Raw genomic sequence first — 27,404 nt, 5'->3', positions numbered from 1 at the left:
TATCCATCCTTTGAGCTCAAGTAGACTTGATTATTGTAACGGTCTTCTGACTGGCCTCCCAAAAAAAACAGCATTAAAACAGCTGGAGCTCATTCAAAATGCTGCAGCTCGAGTTCTCACCAGAATAAAGAGGTCAGAGAATATAACTCCAATTTTCAAGTCTTTATACTGGCTTCCAGTCAGCTTTAGACTAGATAAAGTTCTGCTATTGGTCTGCAAATCACTAAATGGTTTAGGGTCCTGAATACATGGAAGAAATTCTAATGGAATATAAAACCCAGTAGTGCTCTGAGATCAAAATAGTGGAGCGTAGAGTCCAAAGCAAACATAGTGAAGCAGCATTTAGCTATTATGCTGCACACACATGGAATGAAAAAGTTGCCAAGAAGTGATATCGCCCCCACATGTGAATGTTTTTAAATCCAGGTTAAAAACTCCTTTCGTGCTTTTCAGAATATTTCCATTTTAAAATATTTCTGTCACTGTACGCTGTTTTAATTGTACTTTTACTTTCATTCTTCTTCTTCGGTTTCAAATGTTTCTTTGTATTTAAATGCTTTTTATCATGTAAAACACATTGAGTTACCATGTGAATCAAATGCGCTGCACAAATAAATTTGGTTTGCTTTGCTTAAATGTTTAAGTGATTACAGACAGCGGCCACAATATCACCTGGTTGGGAGCCACAAAAATAAAATTAATAACAGCCTGTAGCAAATTCGTTTATTTCGAATTAAGTCGTCATTAAATTACATTTTTGTACACGATATAATAGTACAAATGAAGTTTTGTGTGTGTGTGTAGGAAAACCAGAGTTTGCCCGATGAAAATGTTATGACAGCCTGCAATTTGTCGGGAAAAAAAGTTGACGGAGGGGGCGGCAAAGTTAGAATGTTCAAATAATAGCATGCTGTAGTTCTAGGTTGGACTGCAAGAAACAATGGCGCCACCTATAGTCACACTGGATAGTAGCTGCTATATTATTGTTATCTGGTCAATTATTAAAAAAAAAAAAAAAAAAAAAACTAACACAACGCATGAACGCAAGGGTGAATTGGCTGAAAAAAAAAACGTTTTTAAAAAATAAAAAATAGAGAAGCTACAGTTTCATCTCACAGTCCAGACAGGTGATAATGACTGCTATGATGTCAAGAATAATCTACAGCAGCTTTATTTACAAAAAAAAAGCAACAAAAACACCCTTCTTGGGAAAAAAAAAAAGCATGTTGGAAAATAATTTAAAAACAGAAAAAAAAAACATTGCAGTATACTACAATCTTGAACAAGATTTCAGTGCAAGAAATGTCACAAAATTAAGGGAGGAGGCGGGTGCAGTGAATTATGATACAAATAAATGCCGTGATGATCCAGGCCACCAATTCTTCTTCACATTGCACACTGATGTATATACACGTTACTGCGGGGGAGTAAAAGTAGTCATATTAGAGCAGGGGTGGGGTACATTTTTCCTATAACATAAACCTTAAATGTTGTATGGGCTGAATATGGTTTCCCCCACCCCTGTATTAAACCTTCATTTCAAAATGTTTGTGATGGCTTTAGCCATTTTGTGTAAGTAGGAGTAGGAATAACAAAAAAAAAAATGTCCAGTGGTAAAAGGAAGAAAAAGACTAAAGAGTAATTGATCCTGTTATTGTACCGTATGTTAAAAAAAAAAAAAAAAAGTGTATGGAGAATATCTTTTTTTTTTTTTTTTTTTTATCTAGAAAAAAAACACTTCCAAAAGAGAGGAACGAGTGTCCAGTCAGACTTCTCACCTGTTCAAGAACCGTGGTTAGGCGGATGCTGGAGGTCCTGCCCTGAGAAGATGGGGTGGAGGAGAGGGTGGAGCTGGAGAGCCGCCGCTGCCGCCGCCGCCTGCGAGGGCCTGGGCGTGAAGAGTGTCGGGTAGAGGGCGGCGTGGGGCACATGGTGGAGAGCTAAGGGTGTGTGGTGGAGCGCCGACGCGGGGATGATGTGTATGGGCTGCCCGGAGAGGAAGGCGGTGGGGTGGGCGGGGATCAGCCCAGCGTGTCCCAGCGAGTGCCCCAGCGAGTGTCCGAGGGTGGGGCCCAGTGGCGATAAGGAAATGGGGGTGAGGTGGTGCTGGGGTATGTGATGCACCTGGGCCAGCTGAGCGTGTGCGGGATGCGGGTGGTGCGCCGGGTGGATGCCCATGGCAGCGGCGGTGGCGGCATGGTGCTGCAGGATGGCGTGCTGCACGGTGGCAATGGACGTGCCTGATGCCACTGAGACGGCGGGCTGCTGGATGTGGATCTGCTGCAGGGTGGGTGGGGGCGGCGCCGGCGCCAGGTTGGCAGCGGCGGCCACGGCAGCCACGGCGGCCGACGGGAAACTCTTAACCTGCTTGGCCAGCAGCTGCTGCTGGATGTGCTGCTGCGCCGCCTGCTGCAGCTTGCTGTACTTCTCCATTTCCTCGGGCGTGAATGTGATGGGCTGACTCTCCAGAGGAGCCAGGCCGTCATCCTCCGCCTCCAGGCCGTCCTCCTCCAGGCCAGACGGCGGGTACATGGGGTAGCCATGCATCGGGGGCTGCTGCTGTTGCATGTCGGGCAGGAGGGTTTCCATCAGGGGGTTCTGCGAGGGCTCCTGCCCCAGTTCCCCTTGGTACTGTGGTATCATCATGGAGGACTCCTGCTCATAGAGCAGCCTGGGTTCTTGTAGCACCTGGGCATCTGTTGTCAGATGTTGCGTCTCTTCCTGTAGTGGAACGCTGAGTGGGGTTTCCTCCACTTTCTGCACTGGCGGAACTATAGTCGGCGGCGGGGGAGGGAACTCCCTTATGGGTTCCACTAGGATAACTTCACCGTCAGCCTCTGTGGTCTTCTCTGCTCCAGATTTGTCACCCTCATCCGTTCTGGTAACGGCGGTCATGGGTGTTTTCTTCCCTGCTTGCAGTTTACCAAAAAGCGGCAACATGCTTTTAGTCGATGGGGGTAGTTTCGGGCCAAAGTACCCCTGCGGTGGGTCCTTGATCTTTAAACCAGATTTTGTGCCTGTGACGGGATCGTCTGAATTCTTTTTCGACTGAATCTTTTCCAGGAGTTGGCGTGCCGTGAGGGAGTTTTTGTACTCCCCCGCGTCCCGGGAGCTGCCTAGCCGCTGAGGCTGTGGGCCGGTGGAGGTGCGGTTAAGGCTGCGTGACGTGGACCGAGGGGACTGCGAGCGATAGATGCTGGAACGGTTGAAGTCCCTGCGGAGGGTCTCGCTAGTTCCTCGGCTACGGGTGCTCCAGCGTTGCGGGGAGCCCTTGGCAGAGCTGGACGAACGGCTAGCAGAGCTGCGGCTCCGGCTGTAGCTGCGTCTCCAGGACCTTGCGCTGGTGCTGCGGCTCCAGCTGCTGGAGCTCCTGGAGGTGCTGTCGTGGTGCCGCCGGTGCCGCTTCCTACGGCTGTAGCTGCGCGACCGTGAGCGGGACTCGTCAGAGGAAGACGACGAGTACTGGCGCCGCCTGGACCGCCTGTGGCCTCGGCTTCCCCGCCTCTCATAGTCAGAGTCTGATGAGCGTTTGGAGTGCCTACGCTGGTGACCCTCCGTGCTGTAGTCGCTGTAGCTGTCAGAGTAGCTGTGGCTCCGGTGACTGTAGGCGCTGCTGCCCGCCGAGGAGCGCTCAGAGCTGCTGGAGTACGAGCGGCTTTGGGACGTTTTGCCACGGTGGTGCCGCCGACGGCTGCTTCCATGTCTCGACGAGCGACTGCAGGAGCGCCTCGACTCCTCGCTGTGGTGACGCCGTGCTTCCCGAGGACTTGACCTGTGATGCCGCGAATGCTGGTTGGTGGAACCACCCTCCTCTTCGCTCTCGCTGCTGGGAGGTCTTCCTGGACCAGAGAGCTTTTGAGCCGAGGTGGAACATGAAGCGCTCTGAGACAGACTGGAGTCTGTTTTTAGTCGCTTGTTGCTGCCATGCTCCTCGAAGGAAATACCCTTGTCTAAGCTTTTTCCTGCGTTGCCTTCCTCAACTCCTGACTTGCTCGGTGGACCCTTCACAGTTCGCTTCCTCTTCCCAGTTTCTACAATTCCTCCAGCTAAAGCCTGCACCGTGGAAGGATCTGGTTTATCTTCAGACTTTACTTTGCCAGTCTCCTTTTCATCACCTGCAGCCTCTTCCTGATCCGCTGATTTGTTCTTGCTCTTCTTTCTTTTGTGCTTTTTCTTCTTCTTGGGTGTATCTTGACTCGGTTCAGTCTCTTCCTCTGCATCTTTGGCTTTCGCTTTGCGCTTTGAGTGCTTTGTCGACTTCTTGTGCTTCTTTTTCTTTTTCTTCTTTTTCTTTTTCTTGGCACTCCCGTCCCCCGTTGTCACTTTTTGATCGTCGCCTTCGGAATGTCCACGCTCTTCCTTTGCGGCGGCTTCGTTGCCGGTGAGCACTGTTTTAGCAGCTGGTTCTGGTTTAGAGACTGTTGACTCTTTCTGCTTTTCTTTGTCAGGTTGCTCGCAAGGCTTTGGAGCCCTGGCAGCCTTTCCAGCATGCACGCCTTTGTTACGAGACAGCTTAAAGTCAAAGTACAGAGGATTGCAGCTGTAAGACAGAGAGGGTTGCGCTTTTGTGAACTCGAGGAGCTCAGAGGGCCACTGCAGTGTGGTGCACTCGTCTTTACTCAACACAGGGAAGAAAGGACCCACAGGGATCTTGGGACCCGAGTTGGAGTCAAAAGCTTCGGGTGGTGGTGGGCTTTCTTCTTTCTCCTTGGGGGAAGCAGTAAGATTGTTAGTCTCCTCTACCACACATGAAGTGTTGTCCTCTTCCTTGACTTTGGACTCCGGAGGAGTTTTTTGAGCTTCAGGGGTTGAAACCGTGGTGGCGTCGTCTTCTTCATTGCATTCTACAATGTTGGACTCAGTCTCTTGAGAACCATCATCAATTTCTTCTTCCTCTTCTTTACTCTGACTCTGATCAGACGCCTTCATGAAGAGCAGAAACTGGAAGTGGGGCTTCACCCGACAGTGCGCTGGGGGCATGTAGTGGTAGTACTGGGGCTCCTGTCCTGTATAGTCCTCCTCTTTCTTCCTCATCATTTTTAGCTTATTTAGAGTGGAAGCCAGCGAGCTTCCGTCATTGGACTGCTGTGCCTCGTCTGTCCCGGTCACACTGCTGGACTCTACATCACCTCCTTTGGGGCTATCAGCATTGCAGGTGGACATTTCATCCTGTGCCGCCAACTTTTCTCCCTCCTCACCATCCTCTCCTTCGATGACCTCCTCGCCGGGATCGGTAAACACTGCGGCCGCCGTCTCCAACTTCACAGGCGTCTTCTTGGCGAAGGAGAAGGACACGCTGACTTTAGAGGACACGCTGGGGGTGGGCAAGGAAGAGTTCTTCTTCTTCCCCAGGGAGAAGCTCAGCGTCGGTGCAGCCTTTGGGGAGGGCTGTTCACTTTTGTCTGCAATGCAGACCTCCATGGCAGTTTTTTTCACAGCAGCGCTTTTGGGGGCACAGATATCTCCATCTTCGGCCTTCTCGCCATCCACAGCCACAGTGGTGGTTTTGAACATGGGACCACTTCCTGGAGTGCTGAAGCACATAACGATAAAATGGAATGGGTTTGTCAACTCATCTGAAATACTCCATTTTCTACTTTGTTTAGTGTTTAAAAGAAGACTTATTACTATTTTTAATTCCAATTATCATACTATATTTCGTGTCTAAGAGTGAATGGCGCCGTCACTTATTCAACTTGGTATTGTATGATACCACATTTTTATTGGGAACAGCATCAGCAGCTAATCAGAAAGCAGAAGATGCTATCCGACCCACTTATCCTCACAAGGGTCACGGGCGTGCTGGAGCCGATCCTAGCTAACTTCAGATGAAAGGCGGGCTACCCAATTCATGGTGACTCGAGGTAGAATGTAAATCACTTAAATGTATTCGATTTGGCACGCTATCATCTTTTCACTACATAAACAAAGAAATGTGTTGGGCTTTTTTAAGATAACCAGATTATCCCGTTATTACAGTTGTTAAAAAAATTCCAGTTTTACTTGATTTATCTTTATTAGTGCTACGTTTTTCACTAATTACTCACTAGTCCTGACAGCATGAATGTTCTAATGCTACGTACCCACCGGATGCAAAAGATCCCGTCGCCATGTGTCTTTCGCTTGAGTTTGCTCACGTGACACACTGAAAGTGCACGTTCTTCGTCGACGCTGTAAGCTTGGCAAGGGGGAGGACTTTACATCATTCGCATTGCCCCACACAGATTCACATCTATCTGCACAAACTGCATCGACTTTCTATGTAATCACGCCGCATGAAATGCCCAAAAGGCGTCCGGTGGGTACGTAGCATTACTGTTTAACCCTTGGAATACTGCTAACTGTCCTTGGGTCGCTGAAAAAATGCTTTATAAAGTTTACATTCTTGTTACCAATTAGAGAATATTAATGTCACGTGGTTTGTTGAGACACATTTTGAGATCTTCAATGCATGTACATTCATTTTGGTGTCTCCTGTTTACAATTTTTAACATGCCAAAAGATAATACGGTTGCTAATTTTCTTTTATCTTGAAATAATACTTGTAATGCTTTTGGTACATGTGATAACACGAGTAAATGTGATAATTGTGGTCACTATGATAATCATCTCGTCTTATTTTCCAGTGCAATATGTGAAAAGATGTAAAAGAAGATGACAACTGTAGCATTGTTTTTGCCCTTAACCATATCTAGTAGTCGAGGACAGTGGAAGAAAGAATAAAAAAAATTAATAATAATTGTACCAGTCCTGCTGTTTCCTCTGCTCTGCCAGCACGTGAAGACGACGCAGCATCTTTTCCTGCTTCTTCCCACCTTTGCGAGAACGCGACGACACATTCCGAGCAAACTCCCGCTGCTTGAGCTCCTTAAGCCTCTGTGAGGGAGCACACAATTGGCGTCAGTGTCAATCAAAGTCAGTGTGAAAAAACACAGCGGTCCACCAAATTGTACCTGCTTGTGAGCGTGGTCATACGAGTTGATGTGGTTGTCAAATTCCTGGTGTTTGGTGTACTGCTTGTCACATAGCTCACAATAGAAATTAGCCCTCAGGTCTTCCAGGGCTTTGGCGATTGCTTTCTCTTTTTCGATCTGATCCTGTTCACCACGAAAAGTACAGGAAGAAAAAATTCATAATGAGTTTATGATTAGAGAGGTCTAGTCATAACCAGACCAGGCCTCACCTTGTATTTCTGACGGAGTTCTTCAGTCTCTTCCTTCTCCACTTCAAGCACTCTTCTTTTCTCAGTCGCATCCTCAGCATAATCCATCTTAAAAAATAAAAAAAAAAAGACATTTCTTACAATCTGACCAAAAAAATAGGTCAAAAAAGGATTTGACTACACATTGCGCCCGTACCTCCATCTCCATCCGTCCCATCCCCATGACATCATATTTAAGAATAATGGGCACAGGGTCCGTGCGTCCTGAGGGAACAAGAAACAGAGAGACAACAAGGTGAGTCGTTTGTTAAACTCGCCGAGTAGAAGGCCAGGTCGGAGACAGCCTGTTTTAAAGAGCATTGGGTGCTGGGGTTAGAGAAATTAGCCTTTTAAAACAAGTGCAGAGACCAGAAAGCTACAGTGAACCAATTACCAGCCATTCTCACAGCTTACTAATGAGACAGCAAGTTGAGACAAAACGATTTTTGTGCTGTGTGTGTGTGTGTGAACAATTTTGAAATTTGTGGAACCTTTCATGCAATTCTTTTAAAGTGTGAATGTAAAGGGAGTTCCAACACATATGCAAGTGCCATCATCTATGAGGACAAAACCTTGTTCTGTAATCTACAGCATCCCCACCCCTTCCTGACTGTTGTCTGATTTCCCAGTCTGGAGGTTCAAATTTGTCCACAAACCCTTTGTAACGTTTATCTGTAAGCTGTGAAAAGAGCTGGATCAGAAGGAAAGTAACTGTAGAGAAAAATAAAAACAACCAAAAGAAAATTTAAAAAAAAATTGAAATTAAAACTACTTGGAAGATTGAGACGTAAACGGCTTAATCCACTCATAATCAGCCAAACAAAGCAGATAAAAACATACTGTAGTCAAAAAAAACCGAAAAAAAAAAACAAGCAATGAACTACAGCAGTAGTGACGACACAGGCCAAGGTATCGCCATGGTGACAGTGCAAGGGATGGGGATACTTACCTGCTAACACATGGAAATGGGGAGAGGTAGTAAGGGGGGGGGCAAGGGGTACAGAGAGACAGACAGAGATTCTCAGAATAAAAAAACTTATTTATATTGTATAGGAATTTGGACCAGTGTGGTTTGCGCCTCTTACCAGCCAGATACAACAACCAAATCTCACTGATTATCTTTTCAGTTTGGCTCCAGCTCCCCCCCCCCCCCCCCCACATACTTTTGTTGCAATGAATCACGTTTGCATATATACCATTGGGCGTATAACATAGCACAAGTATGGACGTGGAAATAGTTCGCTATTTAACGACGGATGCTTTACATCTCTTCATAAAAAATGCATTAATCTCGAAAGAGCGTTCTTATCTTCCCACAGGAGGCTAAGAACAAAAACGTTTTCCTTTTTTTTTTTTTTTTTTTTTTTTTTTTTAAAGAAATGGAGTTATTACAGCCCAATGACATTCAATTTAAAAATCACAAATGCATAGGCATTGTAACATAACAACCTGCCTGGACTCTCATTCCCACTGCAGTGTTTGGCGGCTCCCTCGACTTTTTTGATAATTTTCCGCCGCACAGTACCTGACAACCTTATCTCGAGACACTTGTTTAGCGTCAAATCAAATGTGGCTTTGGACACACAAGAGCCACTAACAATGCAGGAGAAAGATAATTGGGAAGGCGATCGACAAAGCAAGAAAACAGACTACCACAGGAAAGGTGGAAACTGTGGAGTCAAATACTGATGCATCACAAGAGGACACACAACAGATTAAATTAATATTAGCGTGTGTGTTTATTTTTGTAATTTTGAAGGAGTGTAACCACAAGTGAAAATATGACTAATGTACTCGGCCAAAGAGCCCCCAGCAGTGGTTTTTCTCACCCGTATGGAATCAAAATGCTTGGAATCAGGAATATTAAAGATTATAAAAGCTTGGATCTTTTTTCGCAGTGAATCTTAAAGTTAAGATTTTTCAGGCTGTTTTGTATAAACGGCATCGCATCAATGCAGAATGGGGAGGACAAACCCGAACAGGTAATTTTCAGACTTTTGATAATCTATAGGAGATGTAACAGAGGTGAGAAGTTGTTGAGTGCAGGTGTATTTTGCAATGCCAGGACAAGAGTGTGAAACTAGCACTCATTTCGCCTGCCTTTTTGCGTATAAAGCAATTTTCGTACATCATCTTCTAGTTTCCTATATAAATATAATACTTTGTTGTAATTTTTATTGTTTTTATCCTGTTTTAAATGTTTTATCGTTTTTTACCAAATACTTTTAATCAGGTAAAGCGTATTACCTAGTTACCTCGTGTATGAAATGCACTATACAAATAAATTTGCTTTGCTTTTTTTTGTTTTGCATAGAATTGCAGCAGGACAGGGCGTTGCTGTATGAACGAACAGGCAGTCACAGCGATACCCTGCTTAATAGATTTTGTATAAAAGTCAGAGGCAGATAAACTGCAGATCTACTGTGGCTGTTCTGATGTGTCCATTTTTCGGGATCTCGGTGTCAAAGAGCCAAGCGGTTACTGTGCAGTGGAAAATGTACAAGCATTCCAAATGTCTGAATCCCATATGATGCCTTAATTCAGGAGAAAAAGCCAAGGCGGGTGATTGTCAAGTTTGTTGCGGTAGAGATAAATGTGTGTACTGGTCAGTGGTCGGCGAGCACGTCAGTCCACTGCAGTGGTTTGTTTGAATGGATTCGCAAGCCTGGCCCGGAATTAAAGGATTCATGAACAATTGCATCCCAAACCTCATCACCAATCTTTCAAACAGTGACAATAGGTCCACATTACCCATCCCAGTGGAAAAAGAAAGGGACCAGACAACAACAATGTGCATCTAAATCACAAGGTGTGAATCACAAGGTTTAAAAGAAAAAAAATGACAATGTTCTAAGAGTATTGCAATACATAATGCATGGTAATATATACAAGCAGCAGAATGAGGACTAATACGGAGAGAATTGAAAGCCTATGTAGCAGCATTGGTGCTGTGATGACAGGAGAAACAAAGAAATGAGAAGGGGGGGGGACAAAACAAAAAATAAACAATTCAATTGGGGGGATAAAATAACATTTACCACTAAGTTTACCATCAGCACAACATGGGCAGGATCAAATCGCTGTAAAAAAGAAACACCAATTGGTTAAGCAGGAAGATTTGAGACATAGAGAAGGGGGGGCGGGGTTAGGTGTGTGTGTGTGTTTGTATGCGTGTGTGTGTGTGTGTGTGTGTGAAGTTGTGAGGCCTGGTTGTGGGGGGATCATTACCTGAGGAGTCAACTTAGTGTCTCCAACCCACCACTACCCTCCACATCCACACATCCCTTTACACACAGCTCGGTCCTTACAGGTTCCCTCTCACCACCATCTCCAAACCACAGATCCCAGTGCCGTGGCTCTTTTTGGTATTTATCACACTACCTCAACCAGAATATGCCCCAAATGCTTTTACGCCATTAATGTACCCCTTAGTAAGTATAATGAGGCTACACTAAATGGACATAAATGCTGGGACAAAACTGCCTGAAATCAAGGTCGGGCTACAGCTCATCTTTAATCTTAATCATTTCAGCAAGACATCGGAGGGAATTGTACGCTTCCGCCTCCGTGGGAAGAGGCTCTTTTCTGCAAAAATAAATAAATACAGTAAGCCCTCGGCCCTCGAACGTCTCTGTTTTCAAATGAAAATTTTGAAATTTTTTTGCTTCCGTTTTCGAACAAAAATCGGCACTCGAACGCCTCCGTATCGAGCGGGGTCAGACCAGCTGACCCAGACGCGCTGTGTTGTGAATTCCCATGCCACCAAAAAAACCCGGAAACGACATAATGTGCGCGGCGCAACCAGTTGACCCACCCACGACACGTTTTGTTATTGCCTATTCGAAAGCCCCCCGAAAAAACATCAGAAATGACATAATGCATACGACGCAACCAGCGTACTTTTGTTATTCTGTATAACCCAGCTTCTGTACACAGACCTGTCCCGGTAGTGACTGTTGTTTTTCTTCTTCTCCAGCACTACCATATTAACCCCCAATCATGGCTCCAAGGAAGGCAAGTTGCTTGTTTAAAGTTATTCTGCACTTTTGTTAGTAAAAAAAAAAGTTTACAAAGCTGGGGGCCGAGTTGCTACAGATACGGCATTGCACTCCCAGCCTAGCGTACTCTACTACTAAAGCATACATTTTAAGCAAAAAAGAAATCTATTTCTTAAATTATTTTATTATATAAAGTATTTAAACACTATAGATGTATTTCTACTATGTAGTTTATTATTAGGAAAAGCTAAAAAAAATGCTTTAAAAAGAAATTTTTTGGGGCTTGGAACGCATTATTTCTTTTTCCATTCATTGTAATGGGAAACATATTCAGTTTTCGAACAAATTACTTCTCGAACCGTTTTCTGGAACGGATTGTGGTCAAGAACGGAGGAATCACTGTGCATGAAATTCCTCAAAAACATGCTTGGATGAGCCTGGTGTAGAAGCAGCCAAGTAGAATGGCGAGGGCAAGCCCTTATTTCAGATATAGTCCCAAGCAGTAAGGAGCATTACTGGTTGAGGGATTGATTTTAAACATCTGAGAATTTTATCAGCTCAGATTTTTAGGAAAAAAAAAAAAAAAAAAAAAAGCACACAAGCAAAGGGTGCCAAATATATTGAATTCCAAAACAAAATCTTCTTTGGGAGTATTAAAATCTGAGCTATCATCTAGTGTGGACAACCATAAACCTTCCCTCTTTGAGCTTTTTTGCCCCGGCAAAGTTGGAAAAATGTTCTTTTTTATTTTTTCATTTGTGGATGAAATTGTATTTCATGCACTCGCCCAAAACGGTTAAGACACACAAATGTACCTGGAGAATTTACCTGCCAGACTTTGACAAGTGCTCGACGTGTGTAGTGCATGCGGTACCTTTACTACAAAAAAAAAAAAAAAGCCACACTGTGCTGCTGTGTGACACTTTAGTCTTCCATTTTGTGCAAGGCCACCCTAGCTTGCCGACGGCAATACCGCTTCAAGCCTAGAGAGAGTGTGACGGTCGGTGCCAGGCAACGGTGCACCTCTGGGACAAACATGCTGTGCTTGTGAGAAGGGGTTGGGGGCGGCGGCAAAGAAAGAGGGGAGGATGGATGGGAGTTTGCAACCAAGGCAATAGAGATGTTGAGGGTGCAGGAGGGTGGTGAGGTGTTCCCTGTAAGTTGACCCTATGGCTCTGTCAGTTACATATACACACAGACGCACGCACCTCTTCAGTCCCAGGTGTAACAAGCACACACATCCAAGTGTCACAGGTTGTTTTAAGGTCAAAACGGGCAAACAAGCAAAGGGGGGGAGGGTGGGGGTCTTCTCTGCAAGCCATTCAAAGTCTGAGCTGTGGTCGCAGCCAATCAGATACCCGACAGCAGTCGCGGAAGCTCAAACAGAGGGAGGACAACGAGCTAGTGATAAATGATGAATCTGGGGGGGGTGGATGGAATCACGGCTTCTTACATCTACGGTGATTCAAAGGAATTGTCATTTTTTTGCTCGAATCAAAAGTACTTCACATTGGGAGTGGATTGAGATTTAGTGATTATGAAGCAGAGAGAAGGAAGCTGAAAGAGGCCATTAGCCTTAAAATATACTGTAAAAAAAGGGGGGGGGGTTACACTGAGGTCAACTGGCAAGTAGGAGAAAGAAAACACACCCACACACACAAACGCGCCCGCACGCATACTGACATACAGAAGGGGATCCAACAAACCTTACCTAAAAAAAGGGGGGAAAAAGGGACAAAAGAAGAATAAGAACACAGTCAATACAGTGGAAAACTTAAAAAAGGGGAACAATGCTTTTCACTTTCAAATTCAAGCGCCTTGGAGACGGGAGGAGGATGAAAATGATTGCACTTCGACAAGATGCAGCTGCTGCGTTGCAAATCAATGCAACCGCCGGGATGACAAGCCCCTTATTTGTCCGACTGAACGGCACTTTGCTGCACACAAAGCAGGAAAGCTTACGTAAGCGTCCGTCAGCGGCGCCCGGGGCCAGCTCGCGCTACTTGTTCTCTCTCCTCCGCACAAAGCACACATCCCGATGGTGTTCGACAGAATATCACACCACCGTTCGAGGCCACGCTCAGATAGACTGATTAAATAAAAATATCCAAAGGCTGTCGATGACCGCGTTCGTTCATGCTTGTTTGTGTGGGCGATGACACGCCAAATGATGTTGATACAGTATGTTGCATACGTTCCAGAAGGACAACCAGTTGTGTTGTCACAAACGCATCTTAGCAAGCAGGCTGTATATAATGAAGTATCCACGTCTCACTGCAATCTATAGTCTCTTTTTTAGCCAGACATAAGACACCATTTATACCAGGTTCCAGACACTAATGCGATCCATTCATCACAAGAAAAAGAGACTATTTTGACAAGACAATTTGCACTCTGTTCGTTAAATCTTGTTCCCTATTGAGTTGAATGAGCAAATTATATCCAAACTCCTGTCAATCTTACATTGTATTAGCTCTCTTGTGCTGGTGATAGAGATCCCAAATGTGACAGAACTCCATTCTCTGTCCCTACCAAATGACTAAGGTAGCTGTTAACACCATTATAGACATCTAATCAATTTTCTATGAAACATGCATATTTTCGCAAGTGTTACTGCTAAGCACACTTGAGCAATAATGGTGAAAAAGATGAAAGTGACATCAATGGCAGCATTGTGGACAACAAGAAAGGATGAAATACCAGCCATTACACGGAAAGACAAGCTCCACTATTTGTAGACTGCAAAGACTGCGTGCACAAGGAAAACTATGAAGTTAGTTTGCGTTAAAAAGATAGGGCAAGAAGGAATTACAGTATTTCTTGTGTATCCCACTGGGGCCTCCACTCCCTGAGAAGGGTTGCGTCAGGAAGGGCATCCGGCGTAAAAATTGTGCCAAACATATGTGCGTTCATCTGAGATGACACGCTGTGGCGACCCCGAAAGGGACAAGCCGAAAGAAACTTACTTGTGTATTATACGCACCCCCCAAAAAAATTGTCAAACATTGATACAGCGTATTATACAATAAAGATTTTTTTTTTAATCCTTCACATCGTATAAACGGTACCAGATGTGGAAAAAGTTGCACTTTTATTCCAATATAAGTAATATCTAATGTTGTGAATGTATGTATCATATGGTAAATTTTTCACTGGTCACCTTGAGTCGTGGCTTCCTCGCGGGACTAAACAAAAACAAAAAAAAGCTTCTTTTTTTTTTGGGCTTAAGATCAGAAAACAATAATGAATCGTTATCCTAGTATATGTGGACATGCCTTTTTTTGAGCCCGTGTAGCAGCCAATCAGTGGTGCATAATATGCGGAATTAAAAGGGGGTTCCTGACTTTCGCAGTCAATTTTAGGTACGTGTATTATACACAAAAAAAAAAGTAAGGTAGTATAGTTAGTGCCAGGGCAGAAACATGCCAGGGTTTAGCAAACAATCTCCGAGCCAAAGGACAGAGCGCTGCTGCGCGGACACCATGACTATCTGGCTAACTTTGGTCAAACACAGACAGTCTGGGTCTTGAGCAGTCTCATTAGCCTCGAGACGTGTGCCGAACCAGGAAAGACAATGAAAGCAGTTTAATGGCTAGTTAACGTTTCCAAACGATTTCATGATAATCCGTACCAAAGCATGTCTAATGAGAGGTTTATAAACTCTGCAGATGACAGCTGAATAGCCTAGAGGCACAACATTTATTGAACACTAACAATAAACCCTTGAGAATACTTAAGTGTGAACTTTACTCAATTGAAGCATACGTTAACTGAACATCTGTAAATAAAATGCATTCCCCAACATACAGAACCCCTCCTCCGATTCCACTTTATTAAGTTCCCAAAACATTTCCCTCCAACTTCTAATTCGAGAGGAAGCAGCAGGGGAGCAACCAAAGTGAGGCTACTTTGACAAGGCGGATGTGAGAAGGTGTAGTAAAATCACTGGTAAAAAAAATAATAATAATCATAATAATAAATTTAAAGGACGCTGGAAATGTGACCAGAGAAAACTGGAAAGTGGCAGTAGGGGTGTGCGTGGACGAGTGAGAGCTTACCCTGCATGGTTTTGCCAAGGCCCTGGCCCAACTTCCAGCCATGTTTCTGAAGCAGCCGATGCCCAATATTGTCCTAGCAGACAGGAGAGAGGAGAGAAACCAGAAATATTCCAATAATAAGAGGAGCTTTTCCCTCCCCGTGGAATCACGGTTCACACGACAAAACAAGGCACTCAGCTCACACGATCATCAGCACAGCCACCACCACCACCATTGTCGTCATTAACGTCATCCACATCAACTACAAAGTGTACGTCAGTGTTTTCCAGCACGAGTGTGGGGATAGAAGGGTGGGAGACTGAGGGGGGGCGCTGGGTTTTCAACTATTCAATGAGGCTATGTGTAGTCTGCACAGTACAATCGATCCTAATGTGGGAGTGTGTGTGCCTTTTAAAGGCAAATGGCGTTGATCACTAGAAGTTGGAAGGGGGACGGAGGGCAATGTATGCATCTCGTACACGCGTGCACACGTATGTACGCACGTACGTACGTTCACGTACACAAACACATGCGCACGCACACACACACAGATATGAACCACTACAGAGCACGATCTTAGTAAACAAAGAAAAGTGACACAGAACGAGTATGGAAATCTTGCAGTAACAAAATGACGACCAGAAACTCCAAGCTTGCTGTGATTCTGTAACCATGACAGGAAGGGAGGGTGGTGGCGGGGAATCACCATGAAACACATAATTCTCACAAATAAAAAACAAAAACAAAAAAAAAAAAAAAAAAAGCAAGAGGAAGAGACAGGAGTGGTGCCAGCGGGGCCTTGGATTACCATTACAAGGCCCGGGGGGGGGGGGGGGGGGGGGGGGGGTCGAGAGAATGTGCATGTGAAGGGAATATGGCCAGGCCAAAAAAGAGGGAGATGTATGCAAGTAGCCCCACAGAAAAAAAAAAAGAAAATTGCCACTGTGCATGTTCTTTTTTTTTTTTAATATTTTGAAGGCATGCCTAAAAAAGAAAAAAAAAGTATTATGCTCGTGATTGATAATTTTAATAGGAATCAAAAGTATTAATAGTTTAAAGATGCTATTTAACTTAACGAAGTGAACTTTTAGCCAGGAAGCAACTACTGTATTTACCAATGTACTCTATTTTTAGTTTCTGGAATTTCATATTGCACTACCAGACAACGATCACGGACAAGGCATTCACTAGGAGGTTCATTAAATAATGTTTTCATGACTGGCTTAATGCCAGCTGATATCAAATTCAGAATCATCTTAATTGCAGAGTACGTTAAAGACGCACAAGGAATTTGTCTCCGGTAGTTGGAGCCGTGCTGTCATGTTGACGGGCAGTCAATTGACTGAGAATACTTTTGAGACATAAACACATTGCGAGAACAGTCATGGAGAAATAAAAGGTTGTTTGTAATCTGGCAATGATGATAGGGTCCAGTAACATGCGACATTAATGAGAATTATCGATATTGACTGCTAAATATATCGCTACCAAGTCTTTTTCCAGTACATTTTAAAATGGACCAGCTTTGTTTCCACGCAACATACAACAGTCAGCTTTACAGATGCTATTTTTGCTACGGTAATGATGCCAACTGCAACCGCGCAAGTTGCTATCGTGTCAAGTCGATGACACACTAACCCAGTCATTTGGGTGTGTTTTAAAGGTGGGGTTACTATTTGAGGTAATTAGGTAGCCTGGCTTTATATCCATCTAATTTCATTTTTATCATTTTCCCCCACACCAATTGCAAAGAGGCCATTTCATTTTGAGGTTTAAATGTTCCGAACGGTTTCTTAATATTATTGCCAAAATCCGCCAACTGAAGATGAATCACAAACGGGAGTGTAAGAACATTCAAAACGGGAACTCCTGAAACACTTTGAGGTAAAATGTGCATGTGTACCGAGACCGTTAGGTAACTAGTATGGGTCAGCACGAAAACAAAAATGAAAAAAAAAAAAAAAAACTGAAAACATTATGTGAAATGCAAGACTTTCTGAACACTAAACACTACAATGCAACCTCAAGCACAAATAAACATGACAATGAGATTTTCTTAAGTGTTGTTTTATTGTGATTATAACTATTCTAGGCTTGTCTAACATTCAGCAAAAAAAAAAAGAAAAAAAAAGAGTAAAACATACAAACCAAACGAAGGATATTTATAATCACAGTGACATCAACATTCACAAAATGTAATGTGAAGGGGGTTGTGACAAAAGAAAAAAAAAACATGCAGCTTTTTGTTAAACGGGCTTTAACAAAAAGCATAATCTGTATTAGTAGCACACTGCCACAGATGCACATACAACTGACGAGGCGAGAGTGTGGAAAGAGGGTTAACAAAACACCAAGTGTGTTAGTCTCAGATCAGGCACAGAGAAGGTGGTGATGGCTCAACAGGGCCCTTTTTTTTTTTTTTTTTTTTTAAATTGTACTTCGGGAATTGATCAGCTGTACGGGGAGGGGCAGTAGAGAGCAGGCTGAGGCATGGCAAAGGGGAGCTTTTTTCAGGGGCGTGAAAACTAAACTGGGTATGAATGGGTTAGTGCATGTGAAGGGGGAGTGGCAGTTCCACGCAGCATGCACACCATCTCAGCCCACAAGGTCCTCATCAGGGGTGGCTTCTTCAATGCCAACCATTTTACATCGAATGACTCTGCAAGCATCTCTCTGGTGCGTCGCACCAAATCCAGAGAAGCCACTTCCCATCTCAAAAGTGTGATGTATTGTCTAAATTGAGAGCCATGTTTCCACTAACTGGAACAGTTCCCTGCGTGCAGCTATTGGGAACAAAATACTGATCATCTGTATTGTAACACTTTTATGCAACCTTGCGTGGTTGCCAGTACAGTGCAGTCACAATAGGGTTACGCTGCAATCTGTTGATGCAGACGCCCACCTCAAAATGACTTACGGTCTGTCCCACTTTTCTTCCCGAGTGAGAGTATTTCGGTGCAAAGTGCCTGCACATGCAGGGTTCAGTTCAGTTCAGTTCTCAATGAGTGGGAGCAGTGTGATTCTAGACCTGCTCCATACCATCACTGTGCGGTGGGAACCTCGCATGACCTAATATGGACAATTTTGTATTTTTTTTTCCACAAGTCGATAATTTGGTCTATCTCCATGTCATTTCTTATTTTTACACATTATTAATAACCAATTTAAAACTTTTAACATAAAAAATCTATTAACTCTCTTGAATGGTCACCTATCTTCCCTGCCTCTTCCCTTACTGACGGAGTCATGCAGCACTGTGTCACCTCAAGATTGAAAATGTGGATGTTTTTTAGACAAGTGATCTCCAACCGTAATAGACCCAAGGCACATATTTTACAACTGAAAAATCCCACGGCACACCAACAAAAGTAAATGTCACCAAAAATGGATGGATTAATTACTGTATGTACTTCCTGCCATCTAATAGAAGAGGATTTTTTTTTTCTGTCATTGTGCCTCACTGGCAGAAATAGATGAATAAAGATACATGATTTCTTTGAAATAAATGTTTTTTTAGCAACTACATAAAATTGGATAACTTCCCACGGCACACCTGAAGAGCGCTCACGGCACACTAATTGTACCCCGGCACACTGTTTGGGAATCACTGTTTTAGACTATCAAGTAAACATAGGTTCGATATATTTAAGGAAGCATTTTTGTTTAAAAATTATAGTGTTTGGTAATGTTTAAATTTAAAAAAAGCAGTTATTCTGGAGAAGCAAGGAATAAGATATGACTTAGCTCTATATAAATAAAATAACTGAATGTGCTACATTAGGAAAAGAACAGGAAGAACACTAATATGATTAACAGAACTGTTTTGTTTTTGTAATGGAGTTTAAGTTACAACACAGCATTGCTCCTTGTCGCATTATACAGCGCTATTAACGACAGATTTTCTGCTTCAAAGAGTACCAAAGAAATGCTAAACTAACAGACTTAGAGGAAAAGTGCCTAACTCTTAAGGCGAAGTATACCTAACTCCCTGGCTAACATGTCCAAAGATAGACAGGATGTGATGATCTACAGTTTGCTGAGCATGTGCTCTTTCATTGTGTGGTCCACTGTTTCATTGTGTAAAGTAAGGGCGAGCGGAGCAATGGAGAGTTTGCTGTAGTGAATGTTTCACACTTTCCACTCCGCTCTTTCAGTCCCATACTGCAGCATTATAATACGATAGCATCTTTAATAGATTTAGGGCTGAGGCAATGGGTCAGGCATTTAATAAAAATCTCCCCAAGCGACTGGTCTGAAACCCTAAATAATATAACGTTCCAGTTTCCTTGAATGTGCTTACACGACCCTGGTTTCATTTTCTCAAAATCTAAAAACAGGAAGGGCTGGTTAGAGCAACATTTGTGACTGGTGGCGGAGATGAGGTGCCGGCGGCGTGTCACACAGCGACAGATGTGAGTGCGCCAGGATGGACGGACAGACAGACAGACAGGAGGACGGATGAAAGCAAAGACGGCGAGTCCAACAGCAGTGCAAGTGGAGTGAAGGCATTTCCATACGAACCTGGCTTTAAAATACTGGGCTGTCAAAAAACAGTCAAATGTGACAACGTAAGAAACCAGCCAAACCCTTTCAACTGCTATTCTGCTATAAATCTAAAACTGCTTCTCTCTGATTTTTAAATTAAAAAAAAAAAAAAAAAAAAAACAATAGGGTATACAAACAGAAAAGGTAGGCATGTAAAAAAATTTGAACAGTACAAAAAAAAAAAATCCACCAACTGTTAATCAAAGAGAGAGGAAAAGCAGTAAACAATATCCAAACAAAAGACCTTCTACAAACTGTGGGCGGGTTTTAGAATGTATACACTGCGCTGTTAATGGCACAGTGCCCTTTTGCAAAGATAAGGCCAAGGGAAGAGATATGCAGCAGAGCCCACCTAGAGACCTTACAGTATTGATGTAATGCGTCTGTACAGCCAATTAGCTGTTGAGTGTATATAATTGTGTGTTGATAGAAAGCAAAAAATATATGTATAGAAAAATTTGTCAGGTTCTGGGAAGGCCGTGCTTAAGAATTGGTCTCTATCTTAGTTTATGTAGCACATACCTTCATTGGGCCAATTATTAAAATTTGTCAAGTGCCAGTGGTACAGTGTACCAGTTGTGCAACAATTAAATCAGAAATATGGATGGTTATCACTCATTGAATCGAGGTTACTGCTACATTTCCTATGGAAAGTACGATTAGTAATATATACAGACACCATACTTACCTCTTCAATCTGATGACCAAATCTTTCAAGCTGCAGTTGAATAGTTTGTGGCCCAGTAAAATTTCATAGGAAAATTTAAGAGATTTCTTTTAAGGAAGAAAGCTGTAACTAATGAGGATGATTGATTAAGAATAGAGTTTGCGTTTGATAGAGAGGCTGTGCAGAGATTGGGCTACGTGTTTTTTTGGGACTCTGAGGGTACCAACTGCATATCACTGAGTCGAGTGTTGGAACGGCGGGGTAAGGTAGGACAAGGCTAAGGGGTGGGGATGGATGATTGAAGAGGGGTGGGGGGGGAGGGAGATTGGAGGGAGGAAAGGATGGAGAACCATTGGTGATGTCGGACTGAATGCTACCACGCATGCAATGCAAAACCAATGTTAAAGAGAGGAGCAAAGATCAAAAGGGAGAGCAGGGGGGGGAGACGGGTAAAAGATCCTAGTCAAGTACAATCGACCTCTAGCGCCTATTGATGGCATAAAACAAGTGGCCGGGGGGGAGGGTCTCCAAGAGGCCATGATGAAGTACTCATTGGAAGAAATGATGAGCATATCATATCAGTCGGTGAACTCGATCAGGCTACGCAAAGGAAAAGGTACCTTGATTTAGGAGTGCCCAAGGTTTTGCGACTCATGAGCTTGGTCAACTTTTTGCTTTGTGCTAAATGCAAAAATTGTCATGGACAGCATCTTTGCCGTTTATTGAATGGTACAGTCAGACAATTACAAAGTGAAAAACACTCATAAGTAGCTACAGAACCCCAACTCTAATGTCGCAGAGCTCACAGTCTAAGCGGCTATGTTCCAGATCTCGAGCACCAGGCTGCGCCCTTTTAAAACCACACATTACAGTTTTGTCCCAACGTGCAGTAATTATCCATCTATTTTCTATGCCGCTTATCCTCACATGGGTCGTGGGAGTGTTAGAGCATATCACAGCCATCTCCGGGCAACAGGCAGGGTAGACCCTGAACTGGTTGCCAGCCAGTCGCTAAGCACATACAAACAATCAACGATGAATTAATCTTTCCTTTTTATGGCTTTTATCCTTTATGTTTTATGTATGAATCCAATCTAGTGCAATTTGTATTCACTTAAAATGAAAAAATGTGGTGTTTTGGGGTGCTTGAAGAGATTCAAGGAATTTCTTTTTTTTCCAATCTGAAACAATCATTTAATACACGAGAAAGTCGAGTAATAAGATGGGTTTCTGAATGAATACACTCAAAAATGAAGGTACCACACTATACATAGCAGTATTCTTTGATAGTTTTACCAGTTTTTGCTGTAAAAACTTTGCATGGTTGAATACTCTTCTCTCATCTCTCAGGGCCCCCTCCTCCCATCCATAAATAATAGCGCAGGAGAAGAGCCACTCAAGCCAGGTAAGCAGGCCACCTCTCGCTCTTTTGTATTTTTCATACCTCTCCACCGCCCACGACAGGAGTGGATGACTCCCTTTGTGAGAAAGTAACTTATAATACTTCATTCCACCTTTACTTTTGGTGCATTGTCAGTTACAATCACTGCAATCATTTCAGATCTGGGTGGTGGTGGTTGTGGTTCCAGTCTGAGCGGTTCACATAGATCATCCGGATGAGATCTGGCTCAATTCCAAGGAAGCAAAGAGGGGTGTGGGCCTGCTTAGGAAGGCTTCAGAGACCACTTTAAGAAGGGACGGAGAGTACAGCAGACAGTAAAAAGAGAGAGCTGCCTGCGCTATTCTTCACGTGCCTCTTTGGAGAAAAAAAAATAATAATAATGCAATCCCAGTTGCACAAGCACCATGCCAGCACAGAATGACAGAGGGTACTGTACACCGAATCACTGTGTAGTAGGGAGGGAGCGAAACAGAAAGACAGAGATAGGCAGAGTCGAGATTTTGAACGTAACAGTGGTGAGTGAGAGCAAGAAAGAGACAAAAAACAGTCAAGAAAAGCTTTACAAGGACCCTAGAGACAGGAGTAAGAAAGCAGAGCGTGCAAATACAAACCGGGTCATGGCTGCTTAGCTAATAGAGGGGCCAATTCGCTGCAGGAGAGAAATGTCGAACACCCCAAGTTGTGTACAATAAGATAACTGTCCTACAAACACAAACAAATTCTAAAGGTACGTACATACAGACACATACACGCGTACAGGCGCGCGCACACACACACACACACACAGACACACACGCACACACAAACACACACATCCAGAACTAATGTGTCCTTTGTTGTTTTGAGGAGCGGTGTAAACACTCCTAACTAATTCGACCTGGGTTGGGGATGAATAAATAAGGACATGTACGAACTCACTTTCACTTTGGATTCAAATGGCAGCTTTATAGATCATAACATAATAATATACTGTATATACAAAAACTCTAAAACCTATAGACTAAAAGTACCACTTACGTTGACAGCTAATTAACAGTGCTTTATCCACTCCATCCTTTTCCTATCAACTTATTTCAGCGTAACAAAGGCTAACGATGACATAACCGCAACTAAAACAGAAGACCTAGCTAGCATGTATTGTATCAAGTTAAATGTGACACAGAAATGGATAGCTGAGGACACAGGGGAGACGGGCTTGAGAGGTATTAATGGACACGAGATGAACATTTCTATTGATTAAATAAAGTCAAGAGAACGCTTACTGCTAGGGGGGGGGGGGGGTCAAAAACATTTTTTTTTTTAAAATCTTCCTGGACCAATCATCCACTCTCACAACTGGTCCAATGGAGCAGGATGACAGGATGCGGCCTTACCGATTCGATGGGCTTGTCCAGAGACGCCTGCTCCAGCTCCACTTGGCCGTCTTCATACTGGTCAAAGTGATTCCCACCCTGAGCAAAACACATTAAACAAGGCTATTAAACGCATGAAGTCTTCATTTCTTTACTGTCGTGAATTAAAGAACCTCCGTCAATGTGTCCGTTTGTAATTCCAAACAAAAATATAATTCATTGACAAGGCTAAAACTGCACACATCACAGTCATGTCCGCTCTTCTTGCAGGAGGAAGGGGCACACTACTGCACGGACAGAGAGAATGAATCTGTGGGTCTTTTAACTCCAAATACAGCGGGTTTGTACGGCGGACACATGGCTTCCTGTCTTCGGTTGCGGAAGACAGGCGAAGGTTATGTCTTGGCAAGTCCGCCGACCTTCACATGAGCAAAAAAAAAAAAAAAAAAACGCAAATTCAGAAAATAGTCCTCCCTTTCGTCTCACATTTTTATCTGGCAGTAAGGGGGATATTACTTCATATGGATAACCAACACAAAGGATTGGGTGATCATAAAAAAGTAGAGCTGGTTGCAGTCAGTGCTGCCAATTCACCAATTTGGATATATTCAAGAGATGTTTCCAAAAGATGATTTTTCTAAAAAGCAAGTGGCGAACAATTGCTGGTAAGAAAAAGACAGCATGAGTGGAATCATCTCCACATTGTCTTCTGGATGAATAGAAAGGAGCCCGGTGGAAAGCAATCACTGAGTCAATAGCACTTAAGATTGACAACGACACGGTTCCTATTTAAGGCATTGCAAAAGCAGCGACTTCTCCAAACATTGGAGACTTTTGTCCCGAGATATGTGTGCGCAAGGCTCGAAAATTTTGCCAAGGTCGCCTTATCTCACCTGAACATGTTTTGACAAAAAGGACAAAATTTATATTCCCTTCATCCATCGAGAAGAAATTTAGTTCTAGAATTTCCATCAATGTTGACGCAAGTCTCTGAAGAACAACTTGCTGGAAAAAAAACTCTTTAAAAGTTGGTTTTCTGGAGAAAAAGAACACATCCTATTGGGGTCATTGTTATTTGCTTTTTCTATAAGAAAGAAAAAAATTATCTGCCCTTGACTAAGGGCTAATCACACAGCCCCACCAATTCGTCTGTATTTTTAAACACTTTGGTTGAGTTTTTGAATTTGCTTGGGTCAGTAATTCCCAACCTATGTGCTGGAGCACACTGGTGTGCCGTGATCACTCTTCAGGTGTGCTGTGGGAAATAATGAAATTTTATTTAATGCCTTAAAAATATATGTATATTTCCAAGAAATAACGTGTCTTTAGTCATTTAGTTATGCCAGTGAGGCACAGTGACAGACAGATCAAAGAAATACTTTACTTAATGGGGGTTGCCATCCTTATTTTTGACTGAGGGCTACTTCGTCTGAACCGATCGTCTAAAGGGCAACATGATCTGTTTGAGGCAAACTTCCAAAATAACAAAACTCTTTATACTTCACAAATATACAAATACTTTATATTACACTGAATTATTAAAAAAATTTTAATGTAAGCAAGTCAAATTCAAAATTTAACGCACAAATAACGACAATTTGTGACCTGCGCTATTTTAAGAACATTCCTCGCAGGGGCCTTAAGTGGTCCTCGTGGCCACCGTGTTGGTGACCCCTGCTCTATTAGATGCTAGCAAGTACATACAGCAATAAATGTATCCACTTTTCCCTGAACTTTATGTGTGTTGGCATGCTGTGGGATTTCTCAATTGCTAAATATGTGCCTTGGCTCGGAAAAAGTTGGAAATCACTGGCCTAGGCTAACACAATTTACGAGACCACAATGAGGTGATTTAATGCGATGTTGGTCACTAATTCAGATTAAAACGGGAACCTACATCACCACTAGCGTACCCAGTGAGGAGGGTTTATGATGGGATCTCCCACTCTCTCAATTTACTCTCATGTGGGTGTCTTTGTCATCACACCACTTCATGTGCTTGTGGCCCAGCACTAAATTGCAGCAACTTTGTACTCTCGAAATTCTAGTGCACTGCTCTCCAGTGCATGTAACAGTAGGAAAAAGGGTTGGGCATGATGAATCAATTTAATGTGTTCCTTCTTGTTTTGTTACATGGCTAACCTGTTAGCCAGTCTGGGCGTTCAGAGACTCTGCGTGAGATCTGGCCACTGTTGCTCATGCACCGATTACGCATTTGTTATCTGAGCATTTATTCAATAAAGCCACTGAAAGGGAACCAGCGGCTATGTCTAAACATGACCGAGTGTGCGGGTATTACATTACATTTTAACTTGCCAGAATAGGCTGTATTAAATTAGCATCCATGCGTTACTGTGGGCACGGTGGCGCAACTGGGAAGTGTACTGCTCAACAGACTCATTCAAATTGCATTTCTCCCATGAACAGACAGTTACACATTGTCTATGGGAGCAAGACCCAGACTATCCACCTTATGTATAAAATAAAATAAAAACTACTCTAACTCACAGGAAACGTCTCAAATATGTTTAATGTACTTTTAAGATATGATGCCTAAAGCAAGGGGATCCAAAAAAGGCATACTCCTGTACATATTTTATCATTTCTGGATTACAACACAATCCAAAAGCCTGCTACGGCATAGTTTATTTTTTACTACTCTGTAAATCTAGAACTACTTGTTCAATGTAAGATAATAAAAAAAAGTGTTCTAAATATTCCAGTTTTTGCTATCAAAACACTTTTTAATCCCCACATTTAATATCTAATTGTGCATCAAACCATAGGTCATAAATCGGGATTTGTATTCAACTATACTTTGGTGTATAGTTATTGCGCCGATAATGACTTTCAATAAAAAAAATTTTACAATTTTTTCCATCACATTTCATCAAATAAATGCTGCTCTTTCCAGTGTAACCACCTTGGCCATCTGGGGGCAGTGTAAATCAGACAGATATATTGTTCACTGAATTGTTATGGACCCCAGTTCTTCGCAGGCCTTTCGCAGTAAATCATATTGCTGTTAGGCGTGTCAGGCCTGGAACTCAAGTGAATTCACGTTATGTCTCAACCACTGAAATGCACTAATATTCGTCGTTCTAATCAGAAGATGACGAGTATACTCGTGTACGAGCAAATCTGCCCCATAGTTTTGAAGATTCCAGTTCAAATCTGGCATCTTCTATGTAGAGTTTGCATGTTCTCCCGGTGCTTGTGTGAGTTTTCTCCAGGTGCTTTCCTCATTCCGAAAATATGCATGATAGATTAATTGAAGACTCGTCATTCTCAGTGAATGTGTATGATGTTTGCCTCTATATACCCATTCAGGGTGTACCTCGCCTCTTGCAGAAGTCATCTTGCTGCCACCTTAGTGAGGATGAGCGGTTTGCAAAATGAATGGATTTGGGTGTGGTCGCGCAACATAAATGTTGGACCAACTGCAAACTACAATTTACAAAATATTTAGTAGAATGTGTAACGGTTGTCTTGGAATTTGCCTAAATTAATGGTGACAAGCATAACAATTTAATAAGTAGAAAGTGCAATGCTTGTCTCATGAGTTGCCCAATTGACATGTACTGCGTGTGACCGTATCATTACACTAAGACTACTAAAGTGATTCAACTGCATCAGCAATTACTGTAGTGCTTTAACGCTTATCTTGCCACCGTCAGTTATTTTATTATTCCAAGCAACAGCAGACACTTGGTGAAGTGAACTAAGAGTAGACCGCAGAAGTTTTCAGAATTCCGTTTCAGAAAATGGCACGGTCAATGCATCCCAAAGGTAACATAACGCATGATTTTCGCGTCTGGGATTATGCTAGCTGGCAAGCCATGCCTCGTTAGCATATGTCCATAAAATAACCAGTCGGTCTCAAGGTCATTAAAGAGCTATTCGGTATCAATTATCGAGCGTATCGCTGCGTGGTTAGTGGGTAATATTATTGTCGGAGAGGCAAACGAGTGCTACGACTCACAATAATTGCGAAAAGAGGTTAATTTGCAGAACGCCAAAACATCGAAAGGGTGAAGTGAAATTGGGAAGAGCCGCAGTGCATTGCCGTTAGCCTGACTAGCTGCTAATATGCTAACAAGCCGAGAGGATGCACAAATTCACCGACTGTCAGTGTTAATGCTTGTTTATTGGTATCCCGAGACATCAAATAGGTCGCACAAAACAAACAAATGAGATACACG

The 27,404-nt window shown here is 43.0% G+C and overlaps 2 protein-coding genes across 8 annotated transcripts in view; one reads left to right on the top strand and one right to left on the bottom strand.

Moving 5' to 3' along the window:
• Positions 1-708: 708 nt before the first annotated feature.
• Positions 709-27,404, bottom strand: part of gpatch8 (G patch domain containing 8) — a 26,975-nt gene continuing 279 nt past the window's right edge. Inside the window, exons 2-11 of one of the 7 annotated variants that reach the window (XM_061845412.1) lie at positions 23,224-23,301; positions 22,462-22,499; positions 19,758-19,776; positions 15,258-15,330; positions 10,240-10,281; positions 7,359-7,426; positions 7,184-7,270; positions 6,954-7,097; positions 6,746-6,876; positions 709-5,533 (exon numbers count right to left, since the gene is read on the bottom strand). In XM_061845412.1, coding sequence (XP_061701396.1) covers positions 1,783-5,533; positions 6,746-6,876; positions 6,954-7,097; positions 7,184-7,270; positions 7,359-7,385 — 4,140 coding nt within the window. In that variant the 5' untranslated portion in view covers positions 7,386-7,426; positions 10,240-10,281; positions 15,258-15,330; ... (1 more) ...; positions 22,462-22,499; positions 23,224-23,301 and the 3' untranslated portion in view covers positions 709-1,782. Of the gene's footprint in view, positions 5,534-6,745; positions 6,877-6,953; positions 7,098-7,183; positions 7,271-7,358; positions 7,427-10,239; positions 10,282-15,257; positions 15,981-19,757; positions 19,777-20,469; positions 20,731-22,461; positions 22,500-23,223; positions 23,302-27,404 lie in introns of those variants that run through there. The other 6 variants (XM_061845408.1, XM_061845406.1, XM_061845410.1 and 3 more) reach the window with 6 other exon arrangements.
• The window catches only part of map3k14a (mitogen-activated protein kinase kinase kinase 14a), a 22,489-nt gene continuing 21,917 nt past the window's right edge, over positions 26,833-27,404 (top strand). Inside the window, exon 1 of the mRNA XM_061845425.1 lies at positions 26,833-26,991. Within this exon, the coding sequence (XP_061701409.1) occupies positions 26,967-26,991 (25 nt within the window). The 5' untranslated portion in view covers positions 26,833-26,966. The remainder of the gene's footprint in view (positions 26,992-27,404) is intronic.

Source organism: Syngnathoides biaculeatus, chromosome 16 (assembly GCF_019802595.1).
Source record: "Syngnathoides biaculeatus isolate LvHL_M chromosome 16, ASM1980259v1, whole genome shotgun sequence".
NCBI classification, from domain to species: domain Eukaryota; kingdom Metazoa; phylum Chordata; class Actinopteri; order Syngnathiformes; family Syngnathidae; genus Syngnathoides; species Syngnathoides biaculeatus.
The sequence above is the reverse complement of the archived record's forward strand: the minus strand, read 5'-3'. Positions and strand labels throughout refer to the sequence as shown.